Raw genomic sequence first — 12089 nt, forward strand, 5'->3', positions numbered from 1 at the left:
GAAATCTTTCCCACCCAGGGATCGAATCTGCATCTCCTGCATTGCAGGCTGGTTCTTTACCCGCTGAGCCATCTGGGAAGCCCATTTTTCTCTTTATAATATTCTGTAATAGCAGGAGGGAGCCCCCAAGAGTGTCTTAGAGGCAGACTTCTTCTTGGAAGCAAAGAAGGACCTTGAAATGTTCTTGTCAGAAAGTCCTAACCTTCCCAGCCGATCAGCACAGGATACCTTGCTCTCTTGCTCTCAGGAATCCTGATCACGTGACTTTAAGTTGGGCCATCTTTGAAAATCTCTTCCTGGTCTTAGCTGGGTGGCTGGCTGGGTGGGACCCAGCCATCCCTTCCTGGGGATGGACCTTCTCCTGGAGGGCAGGTGCATCAATGGTGTGGGTTTCTCCAGCGTCCCCTTTGTGAGGATCTTACCTTAGTTACATTAATAGAGGTTCCAAAGAGAATTTCATCCTGGAGATCCTGAATATTTCTTCTTTTTTTCTTTTTCATTTTCCTTTTTATCTTTTTGGCTTTTCTCCTTCTCCATTTGTTCATCTCTCCAAAGATTTAAAAGAACCCAACTGCCCCCCGCCAACAAACCTAAAACCCAACCAAGTCGGGATTAAAGAGGTGAGGGGTACAGCTAACCAAATTGAACCTCCCTGTCTACTGGTGTTAAATTTTAAAATGGTGCCTTTCAAGATCTGCTACCATTCCCTTTCACTAAGGAATTAAAAGTTTACTTCATTTAGACCGTTCCTTTCCATGGCAAACAAACCTAACTTTGAGCCATGACCTTTGCGAAAAAATAAACTTAGGAACTTGCAGAGAAAAAAGAATTCTTTTTCTTCTTTGAAAGTCAGGTTTGAAATTTTTATATCCTTTGAGTCATATTCTTGAAGCTATTGGCTGATTAGTTCAAGAAATGTTACTTTCCCAACTCAAACATGACATTTTGAAAATCATCCATGAATTGCATGCCTCAAGAATGAAAGGTTTTTCTGTGCCGTTTGAAAGTTTTTTTTTTTTTTTTTCATTTTAAGAGCAATCATGAATATCTATAAGGGCACATTTATGACTCCCAGAACAGATAGAAAATTAGCAAAGCCATAAAATTCTTACCCAGCTTTGCTATTGCAGCTGTGTCTCAGTGCAGCCCCCCACAGATCCCCCTGCTGCTAAAATGGCTAAGGATGATGTTGTTTTTGCCATTACCAGCAAGGCACTGGTCTTTATATGCTGGCTTTTCAAATCTCTACATGGAGATATGAAAAAAAAAAAAAGTCTCTATCTAAGCTTTGTTCTTCCGGAGCAAAAAAAAGGTTGCTGTTTCCATAAATTTGTTCCTGAAAAGTCTTATCTTCTGATTCTGGAAAACACCCCACTTCTTCTAATCCTATACAGTAAACCAATGTTTAACCTCAGAAAAGCAACTGGCTGTAAGCTTTCTGCCTTAATTTACACTACTGTATTCAGGATCTGTAGACATGGATGTATGTTTCTGAGTATACCCACCCAGTAATTACTGAGGCAAGCCTTTAATTTGTCTGAAACCATGCAGGCATAATGGTGACAACCCACACATTTTTCCATTGGAAATTGTAAATGGAAGACAAAGAAAGAGCCCTAGCTCCTCCCCCCACCCCCTCCACTTCCTGGGAAGTTTTTTCATGACTCTTTGTCCATCGGGCCAGAATTAAGTCAACACTCAAGGGGCGTTGATCACCGTCACTCAGGTGCTTAGAGCAGTATTACTCAAAGTGTGGTCCCTTGAAGCAGGACTCGTCTTTAGTCCGCAAGAAATGAAGTTAAAAATTAAGAAAATGTGTTCAGAAATGTTTAGAGGAATTTGGCAGAATCATTTCCTGCCTGTTGAACCTGACGATATACCAAGTTGCTTCAGTCGTGTCCGACTCTTTGTGACCCCATGGACTGCAGCCTGCCAGGTTCCTCTGTCCATGGAATTCTCCAGGCAGGAATACTGGTGTGAGTTGCTGTGCCCTCCTCCAGGGAATCTTTCCTGACCCAGGGATCGAAGCAGCATTTCTTACGTCTCTAGCATTGGCAGGTGGGTTCTTTACCACTAGTGACACCTGGGAAGCCCCTCATCATAAAGACTAGGGGTGTATTTTCATCTTGTAAAAAGTACACGGTATGGTATTGAAGTCTAGCAGAGCTTCTATCAGGCTGCCCAGGTGGTGCTAGTGGTAAAGAACCCGCCTGCCATTGCTGGAGATGTAAGAGACACGGATTTGATCCCTGGCTCGGGAAGATCCCTTGGAGGAGGGCACGGCAACCCATTCCAGTATTTTTGCCTGGAGAATCCCATGGACAGAGGAGCCTGGTGGGCTACAGTCCATAGGGTTGCAAAGAGTTGGACCTGACTGAAGTGACTTAGCACACATTAGGGCAACTGAGAGAGTCACACCTTGAAGAAGGAAAGAGCCACTCCTCTCTTAGAAGGGAGTCACTTGACCAGAAACATACTTTTTTGGAGGTTTTTGTATTAAGCCATTGTGATTTTGAGGCTTATCTATTATAGCAACTAGCATTAATTTAAATAATGCAACATACACATGTGATCAAAAAATTTATTTTTCTGGCTATCACTTACCATTATCTCAGATCAGTCACTTATTTATTTATCAGCCATCTCCCCTCCACCAAGAAAACTTGGATTTGTATGCCGCTGCATCCCTGGCATCTAGAACAATGCCTCGCAACTAGTATACACTCCATAATTAATTCTCCAATGACTCAACACTAATGCACAGGGTCCATGACTGGCCCCATGCTAGGAACTTCATATCTCTTATTTCATTCTCCAAACAACTGTTTGAGGAAACTGGAATATGCAGAAACTGATTGAATTAACCAAAGCTACCCAGCTGAGGGAGCCAGGACTGGGATCTAGGCAGTCTGACTCAGTCCTCACACTCTTCTGCCCCATCCCTTGCCTGATGACATCCACCAGGTACCGAGCCTGAGGCTGGGAGCCAAGAAATGCATGAGACCCCGCATCTGCCCTTAAGGTCTAGCCAACAGCAGTGGTTGACATGCGGCTTGGGTGCAGCAGGGGAAACAGGCTGGTCTCTGTTCTTATCCGTGGGGCAGGCTGTCTTTTAGAAAGTCAGGCTCTGCTGACCACCCAGCCTGAGAAAGGGCTGAGCTATAGGATTCAGATCCTCTTGTGGAATATGGAAGGACTGGGCAGAGCTGAAGCCAGGCCTTCCGTCACCAACGTGAGACATCCTGAAGGTTGGTGGAGGGACATTTGGCAGATTTGAACAACCTGATCAAAGGCAGAGTGAACTGGAGCAAAGCCCCTAATCCTAAGTGGTGGGAAGAATTAGAAAAAGAGTTGAGTAGGGGATACGGTTAAGAACATGGACTTAGTGATCAGACAGAATGGGCTGCAACCAGCTTTGCCATGTACACAGCCTCATGAGCTTGGGCAGGTTAGAGGACCTTCTTGGGCTTTTTGTGCCTTGTCTGTAAAACGGATGTAACCTGCTTGACTCCACGGTAGAGTGATCAGCACAGAGGAACAAAGTGTGTCTTCTGGAAGGGTGGCTGGTCTGGTACCTATTCTTGGATCTGTGGTCCCTGGTCTCAGGGTGGGGAAATCTACTCCTTGGTCACTGAGCTACAAAGTTGGAAAGACTTGGTGACTAATCATGGTAGATGCTTGAATGGGGCCAGGAAGCTGCCCAGCTCCTCGGGGGCCTCGTCTTCATCCTTCCCACACACGGCCACCAGAGGGCCTTGGCTCCTCTGTCCACGGCTGTTGGCTTGCTCAGCCACGGCCCCCCAGAGCCCCAGTGGGTTGCTGGAGAAAGGGCTCTCTTTCCAAGGATCAGCCAAGGAGCAAGGCTTTCAATGAGAGGGGTTTGCAGTCACTGGTGCTACAGGCGAGGGAGCAGACAGACTACTCTGCGGTGGGCAAAGTTGGCCCTTGAGCACATGATCTGCTTTCCATGAAGGGATTACCCAAGGTTACCCTGGGGCTGGCTTGGGGCCCTTAGTGAATGAGGGACATCTGGATAGAAGCAAATTATAGTTCAGCAAATTTCCAGACAGGATGGCAATGTCTGGATGATGGGTGGGAGGCTAGTGGTGTTCCCAGTAGGTGAAGGGCCCAGGAACCCTCCCCAGCTCCCAATTCACCTCATCTTCTAACTCTCAGTTCATTTTGTCAGTAAGGTCTGATATTAAGAGGCAAGGAGGCCATTGGAAATGTTGCTCATATCAGCTATTCGGACTATAGTAGGAAAGAGCTTTCATTTTCCACGCTAAGTGAAGTGAAAGTGTTAGTTGCTCAGTCGTGTCTGACTTTTTGTGACCCCATGGAGCCTCTGTCCAGGGGATTCTCCAGGCCAGAATACTGGAGTGGGTAGCCTTTCCCTTCTCCAGGGTATCTTCCCAACCCAGGGATCGAACCCAGGTCTCCCACATTGTGGGCGGATTCTTTACCAGCTGAGCCACCAGCCCATGTAGGAAGCCCATGCTAAATCCTTAACAAAAACACCTTAGACATGGCTCCATAACCTGCTATTCTTATCCCTCTGGCTTGTCACTCTAAACATCCCAGTTTTCAGAAATCACCATGCTCTTGCCTGGTTCCTTGCCTCTGCCTACCGTGTCTCCTTATTCTGAAGGCATCCACCTGCTCTCCCTCTTCTAACATTCCTCCCTTGGATCCAGCAGGTACTGCCCCGTTTCCTGCCTCTGTTTTCCCAGAGGACTTTCTACTTATCCTTTACAGAACACTTATCAGAGGGGGTGATTGCTGTATGTTTGTGTCTCTCCTCATCACTAAAATGAGCCTCTCACGTGATTCATCTTCACTCACTCTGCTTGAATACCTGTCCTGAGATACTCGCCATCTCGAAGGCGATGCATTCCATCGCAACCAACTGTCTTGGCAAAAATGGTTTTCCTATTATTAGGAACCAAATCTTCCCTGATATATGAACCTACTGATTCTCTCCCCAGCAATTCAGTTGCCTAAAATTCTTTCAAATCGGAATACAGATTCTCTTCCCATAGTTAGGAATAGATCTCAAATATAAATATCCTGAGAGTGGGCAATATATGTATAACTTATTCTCAAGTATAAATGACTGAAAAGAGCTTTCCCATAAAACAAGATCTTACTAAGAGAACCCAAGGGTAGGATTAGGAATATAAGGACGTGAAAAATTTGATATAGTAGACAGAGGACTGGACTAGGAAATGAAAGATGGGCCCGATTTGACCTGTTGTTTCTGAGTTTTGGTTTCCTCATCTGGAAAAGGAATCACTTGCAGGATGAAGAATTCTATTTATTACTGTAATTGCAAAATTTTGTGTGGAAGTGGTCCATTCACCTGGGCTTGTCTTAAGCCTTTGATTTGGCTTGGCTTTCTCAGAGCTTTCTTAGCTCTGGATGGGCAAAAATTTGCACGTGTGTCAATGAGCTTCGGTCTCTTGGGGACTGGGTTGATGTTCTTGGTGCCAAAGGTACTGACTCACACCACTCACCATTACATCAATCACTGAGCCTTCTATTCCCACCTGTTTTGAACCTTCCTCTCCCCTGCCTTGAAACCCTGCTTTACCATGGCTATTTGTGGAATTTGTATCATAAATATATGCAGGTAACACATTTACTGCAGGTAACACATTTTATTATGATTTTATTATATAATCTCTTTTCCTGGAGTTTTGCAAGTAAAGACTGCATAAGAACCAACTCTTTATTTGTCCTAAGTTCCACCCTACAGAACCAGGCCAATATTATAATTGCTTGATGCACAAGACTCAGTGACTCAATAAATACTTTACAAAAATAATGTATTTTTTTTCCTTTCTTAAAACATAAAAAATTAGGATTTTCTAGATGAGTTCCCTTCCTCATTTTTATATTTATTTACTGGAAATATATTTGTGGAGAAAAAAATTGTTAAGATGGTATGAAAATAAAATAGATGAAATGAAGTTCATGTTCTTTCCCCATTTATTTTGCAGTTTTCTTTGGAAAAGTGCTAATCCTTGTTTTTAAGTCTGACCTTCCTGTAGCCTTCTGAACCTATTAAGGCATGAGCAGAAATTCTACCATTCTGGGGTCTTTTAGTAGAATTACAGCATTGTGCTAATATCATCCTATATTTTAAAGCTTATTTAAAACCAGGTCTCAGATTTGCTCTTAAAATATCCAGCTGCTCCCCCTCTACCCCCTACCAGTCTGAGGGAAGGGCATTTTGGCAGCTGAGACTTTAGCAAGGTACTTCACTGGCTAACTCACCTTTGGTTTCAGGTTTTCTTATGTTGATATCCTTCTATTGCATTTCTCATTTTTAAGAAGTCATTCCTGGAAAAATTCCCTTTCTCTTCCACCTCCCTAAGCCTCTTTCTGAACTCTCACGGAAGTGATTAAATAATTTCGGGATGACAACTCCAGAGAAAAGGTTATGCATAAATCACATTCATATTAAATAAGTTATACATAAAACTGCTTATCACGTTTACAATTTCAGTCTCTTTGCCCCATTGCTTCTCTGGGAACCACTGAATCCGAGGTGAGTTGAATTCCACCCACCACGACTTCCAGGTTCTTCTTCCGGCTTCTTTCTCTACATCCTCCTGAGAACGTCCCTCCCTCGGAAAAGTTCCAAGGGGAATGTTGACATTGAAGACGGCAGCGGTGGCTTCAGATGGCAGTTGCGAGGGGCTGGCGCCAAGCCCTCGTGTAACTCACGACAAATGTGGTATATACACACGTGTACATGTACGCTGGTGAGAGCTGCTCTCCGCCGGGCTGCGATCAGCACGGGGCGTTTGTGTCGGGAACACCAGCGGCGGCGTCTCTTTAATACTCCCTGGCCTCTTGAAACTGCTTGATGTAATCTTCGTCGGAGGGGCTCTCCGTGCACTTCTGTCCGTTGTTGGGAGGCCGAGCCTCGTTATACCTGCTCCAGTCGCCCTTGCAGATGATCCAGGGCAGGATGTCCACTTTGTAGTGGAGCTCCGCGGAGAACTCAGTGCTGATGAGGTTGGGCGTCCCCGCCCCTTTGCCCCTGGTGATAAGCTGCATGTTGTCGCCGTAGCAACAGTGCTGGGCAGCCAGCGTGGTGCTCTCCAGGGACAACATGGAGCGAATGCAATACCGGGCTGTGGGTTTATAGATCTCCAGCTTCTCCTTGGGCCCGCTGGCGTCCTTCCAGCGGAAGTCCTTGCGCTTGATGCGGTCGAAGATGTCAGCTGTGCTGTAGGCCACCTCGGTGGGGTAGGAGCAGGGGCAGCTAGGCAGGTCGTTAATCACCTTATGCATGTATTTCTTTAGGAACTCGCTCTTGCAACTCATCCAGCGCTCACAGCTGTCCGTGTCTGAAAAAGGCCACAGAGAAACTTCTCATCACGTGCAAAACTGGGAGCAGGATGACTTTTAAAGTCAACCTCTCCATTCTGAGTGGCAGCCCCTGGTGTGGTGAACACACTCATTGTCCTTGAACTTGGGAATTTCTTTGTCCACAAGGTTCTCTGCACCACCAATTCCTTAGTTTATATTATGAAAAAACTTTCAGATACACAGGAGAGAAAATATACTTATATGACTGCCTAGATGCCATCACCTAGACTCAATCATCATTATATTACCCTCCCTAAAATTTTCTTTTGGAAATATATAATATTATTATTCCCAAACTAGTCAATGCTAAAGGAAATCAACCCTGGAAGGTTGATTTCAATTCACTGGAAGGACTGATGCTGAAGCTCCAATACTTTGGCTACCTGGTACAAAGAGCCAACTCATTGGAAAAGCCCCTGATGCCGGGAAAGATTGAGGGCAGGAGGAGAAGGGGGTGGCAGAGGATGAGATGGTGAGACAAAATCACTGACTCAATGGAAATTCTAGGAGATGGTAGAGGACAGAGGAGCCTGGCCTGCTGTAGACCATGGGGTCGCAAGAGCTGGACATGGTTTAGTGACTGAAAAACAAGTTTTAGTAGGCATCTACAAAAAAAAAAAAAAAAACAAGGTGTATTTTCTATGGTTTCCTGAATAACCATAAGCCCATTATCTATTACTCATAACCAAATGAACAATAATTCAGAGATCCATTTTGAATCTTCCCTTTAAATAAGCAACGAGTGATAGAAAGTACCTCAAAGTAATACTTGTAAGACTAAGTTTTATTCTACCACTCACTGTCTTGTTTAAACTAGGCCTAACCTCTTAACCTTGGGCAGGAAACAGTAATAATCATTATATGCAAATCTCCATGAAAGATGCCTTAAAGAAGAGGCTGGTGGACCCTGGTTTCAGAGAATTTAACATTTGGCCCAAGGCCACTGACCTGTAGGCTTATAGCCAGAACTTGTCATCAGAGGTGTATCGTGATTGGCCGTTACAGTATTTAAAAATAATGAATTAATTGCCAATATTTAAGAATTAGTTGATTCTATTTACTCATGTAGATTCCCTGTTCCATTTGGAAAAACAAAAGATATACCGATGCTGGGCCTACATTGTTCCCATGGGAACAAGTGGTCCTGTGAACAGGGGACAAGTGACCACTTCTTGGTCAAGGCAGGAGGTCGCCGATTTGTCACCTTCCCTGCCTGATCCCGTCCCTGTGGGTGTTCACTCTGGGTCCTTCAGTCGTCAGAGTCTAGGGCTTCTGGGGTGGTGAAGTCTGTGTTTTCCCAAACGCTGAGACAAAGATGCAGTGGAGACAGTTCTTTGGGAGGTGATTCTGGGAAACACCAGCAGGGAAGGAGGCAGGACAGGGAAGGAGGGGGGCAGTGTGGAGTGTGGATCAAACACGTAACCACTGGAGAGACTGGAGTCTCTTTTCCCAGGACCCAGGAAACCCATTCAGAGTCAGGGTGGACCTTTACCTAAGGTCCGTGATCCTGCGAAACAGCCAAGGTTAAGAAATCTCCCCACTTTTGCACATTTTGGAAAACCACTTACTGTAAGAACCCTCTTCCCCACAGGACATGGTAAGTCTCACCGCTGCCCCTGTGTTTTCCTATGACAAAACCAGACACAGGGACTTCCCTGGTGGTCCAGTGGTTAAGACTTGGCACTCCCAAAGCAGGGGATCCAGGTTTGAGTCCTGGTCAGGGAACGAGACCCTGCATGCCACGATTAAAGATCCCGCATGCTGCAACCAAGACTCCATGCAGCCAAATAGAAACAAAACAAAACCCAGACGTAGACGCTCCAGATTCCCTTTCTTTGCCTGATAAATGATTAGCTAAACTGCTCGTCCCCACCGATCAATTAGAGCAAAATGTATCTCAAATAAACTTTAGTGAATGTCCTCTCCTTCTTTCAAGTCCCTGAACTTGGGCCTGCCCTCAGCCTGGGCCTTTCCTTAGGGGTGCCTCCCGAAAATAGGCTGGTCTCCCAGTAGAGCATTCTCTGATGTCCTGTCTGATTCTGACACTCTTCCACCTCACGTCCCCTCACAGGGTTCTTCCAGCCTTATTTACTCCTCTATCAAAGAAAATTCTTTAGCCCTAACCCTTGAGAGGCTTGCAGGCCTCTAGATGCAGTGTTCTCTCTATCGCGAACAGGCCCCTTGCCCTTTTCACTAAATAATCCTTGGAATACAGTCTTTGAAGAGAGGTATTTTTATTCGGCAGGGGCCTGGGTATCCGTCACTGACTGGGGGCTGCTCCTGGACTTCTGGATGACTGTGCATTCATGGGCTGGTGGGCTCTGGGGGCCAGAACAGGCCCACAGGCAGAGACCCCCAGGGGCTGCTGGGGTGTAAGGATGAGGCGTGGGCAGGTTTCCTGCAGCGTCTGGCTCAGGAAGCTGCACTGGGTTGGATGATCCATATCTCAGGAAACCCTCCATGGTGGAATGCAGGGGTGTGTGGCGGGGAGCAAAAGCAAAAATATCCCTCCAGTGTTAAAAAATGTCATTTTCTATCAGGGCAAGTCAGGGTGTGCTTCCAGGGGTGAGCGACCCTGGGCTGGCCCGGAGGCTTGGAGGGGTGGCCACAGTTGTCTCGCTCAGAGCTCCTGCAAGAAGGCCTCAGGGGTGCCTGGTGCCGTGCACCTGCCCTGGAGTTCGCATCCAGCTTGTGCTCCCTTCAGGCTGCTTGTGGTCAGGCAGGGTGCTGCCTGAGGGGGGACTCCCAGGTGAGGCAGCCTTTGCTGGCTTCCCCATGCGTGTAGGTGAGACTTTCTCCAGCTTCTCGGACGCTCTTGCCTCCCGGTCCTCTCTCCTTCCTTCCCTCCCTAGGCAGGGGTCAGGCCCACCCCTCCGTCTGAAAGCTCTCCCCGCCTCCTCCTGCTCCCATGCCTTTGTCCCTCGCAGGCAGGGGGCTCCCCCAGGGAGGGTTTTGAATGTCCAATCCCATCTCAGAGGGCTGGACTGGACCCAGACTTCGTCCAAGAGCAGAGAGGAGGGCCAGCCAGGTTGGCGGTAACTGTGCAGCCCACGGTTAAGCAGAGAGAGTCTGAGGGCAGGGAACACATTGTTTCCCTGAAGCAGAGGATGTACAGAAGGGAGATCATTGGTGTCAGGACCTGGGGGTCTTCAGTGTGGTTTAGGCTCATTCAGAGGGCACTAGGGAAGCACGGATGGTTTTTGAGTGACAGCAAGCTCTTCAATGCCAATTGTAAGAGTCCCAGTGAGATGCTTGGCCGGTACGGAGGGTGGGATCAGGAGTAGTCCGGGAGGTGGGGCTGCCAGGCCTTGGAGGGAGGGAGGTGTCAGAAGTGACTCCCCACCACTGACCTGGGTCCTGGGAAGCTGGTGGTGTCAAGAGTGAAAATTGAGCAGTCAGGATTGGGAGCCAGCTTGCAGCTTGAGGGAAACGAGGAAGAGAGAGCTGGGGCACCTCTCGGGAGCATGGGAAAGGCCTGGCCTCAGATGGCATGTGTGGGAGCATGTGTCAGACTGCCTGCGTCAAATCCCGGCTCAAGTACTTAGTAGCTCTGTGACCTTGTGCAAAGCATGCTACCTCGGTGGGCTTCAGTTTTCTCATCTCTAAACTGGGGATAAAAACAGCACCCATCTCAAGAAAGTCCCAGGAGGGTTAAACCAGAAGGCAAGCAGACCATACACAGAACAGGGTGGGGAACGCCACCTGCAGGAAGGTACCAGACTCTGGGACTCCACCCCAGCGAGCTCCTGAGTGCGCTGCTGCAGAGAATGGAAGGTCTATCCTGGGAAGTGCAGGTCTGCAGAGCCAGTGGGGGTCCTCCTCAGAGGGCAAGGTTTTCAGAAATAAGATTCACAGAGGCTCCAGAAAACAGCTTTGCACTTTCCCTCCAGGGCATAAGGGCATCAAAAGTCATGTGCACACAGGACTTGCATCCATTGACTTATTATACTTTTTTTTAATCAGACTTACACGGAGTATTCAGTGTGAATGTTTTCAGTGCTTTATGAGTATCAACTCATTCAACTCTACAATAGATCTAGGAGGTAGGCACCATTAAAGTATGAAAATGTTAGCCGCTTAGTCATGTCCAACTCTTTGCAACACTATGGACTGTAGCCCACCAGGCTCCTCTGTCCGTGGAATTCTCCAGGCAAGAATACTGGAGTGGGTTGCCATGCCCTCCTCCAGGGGATCTTACTGGCCCAGGGATCAAGCCCAGGTTTCCTGCATTGCAGGCAGACTCCTTACCATCTGAGCCACCAGGGAAGCCTAGACACCATTATCTTAGACCATTTTTCAGATCAGAAAACTGAGGTGGGAGTCGGTTAAGACATTTGACCTTATGCGAGTCAAGCTTTTCTCACCCCTGCTGGGCATATTCCATTTGTCCTTCTGTCTCCTCATCTCCCTTTTCCTTGCCCTGGAAGGCTTCCCTGTGTGGATCTGATTTGTGGACTCCCTGAGCCCTAGTTTCTAATTGGGGTACGCCGATGGAAGGACCAGGTCGGGTGGCAGAAAGAAGGAGCGAGGTAAGGGTGCTGTCCCTGAGGCTCCTCCCTCCCTTGGCTACATCCTTCTGGGAGTCAGGAGTGTGTGCACTCCACCCAGTGGTTCCGGGACCCCTCCCCTAGCCCCTTTAGTCCAGCGGGTGGTGTGGGCTCCCCGTGTTGCCAGTCCCAGAGTGCTATACAAGCCCTTCTTGGTTTCCA

General features: G+C 47.4%; 1 protein-coding gene across 1 annotated transcript in view; it reads right to left on the minus strand.

The window, feature by feature from the left end:
- Nucleotides 1-5642: 5642 nt before the first annotated feature.
- Nucleotides 5643-12089, minus strand: part of ISM1 (isthmin 1, angiogenesis inhibitor) — a 93954-nt gene continuing 87507 nt past the window's right edge. Inside the window, exon 7 of the mRNA XM_010844156.1 lies at nt 5643-7358. Coding sequence (XP_010842458.1) covers nt 6841-7358 — 518 coding nt within the window. The 3' untranslated portion in view covers nt 5643-6840. The remainder of the gene's footprint in view (nt 7359-12089) is intronic.

This window comes from Bison bison, unplaced genomic scaffold (assembly GCF_000754665.1).
Source record: "Bison bison bison isolate TAMUID 2011002044 unplaced genomic scaffold, Bison_UMD1.0 scf7180017864196, whole genome shotgun sequence".
In the NCBI taxonomy this organism is placed as follows: Eukaryota; Metazoa; Chordata; class Mammalia; order Artiodactyla; family Bovidae; genus Bison; species Bison bison.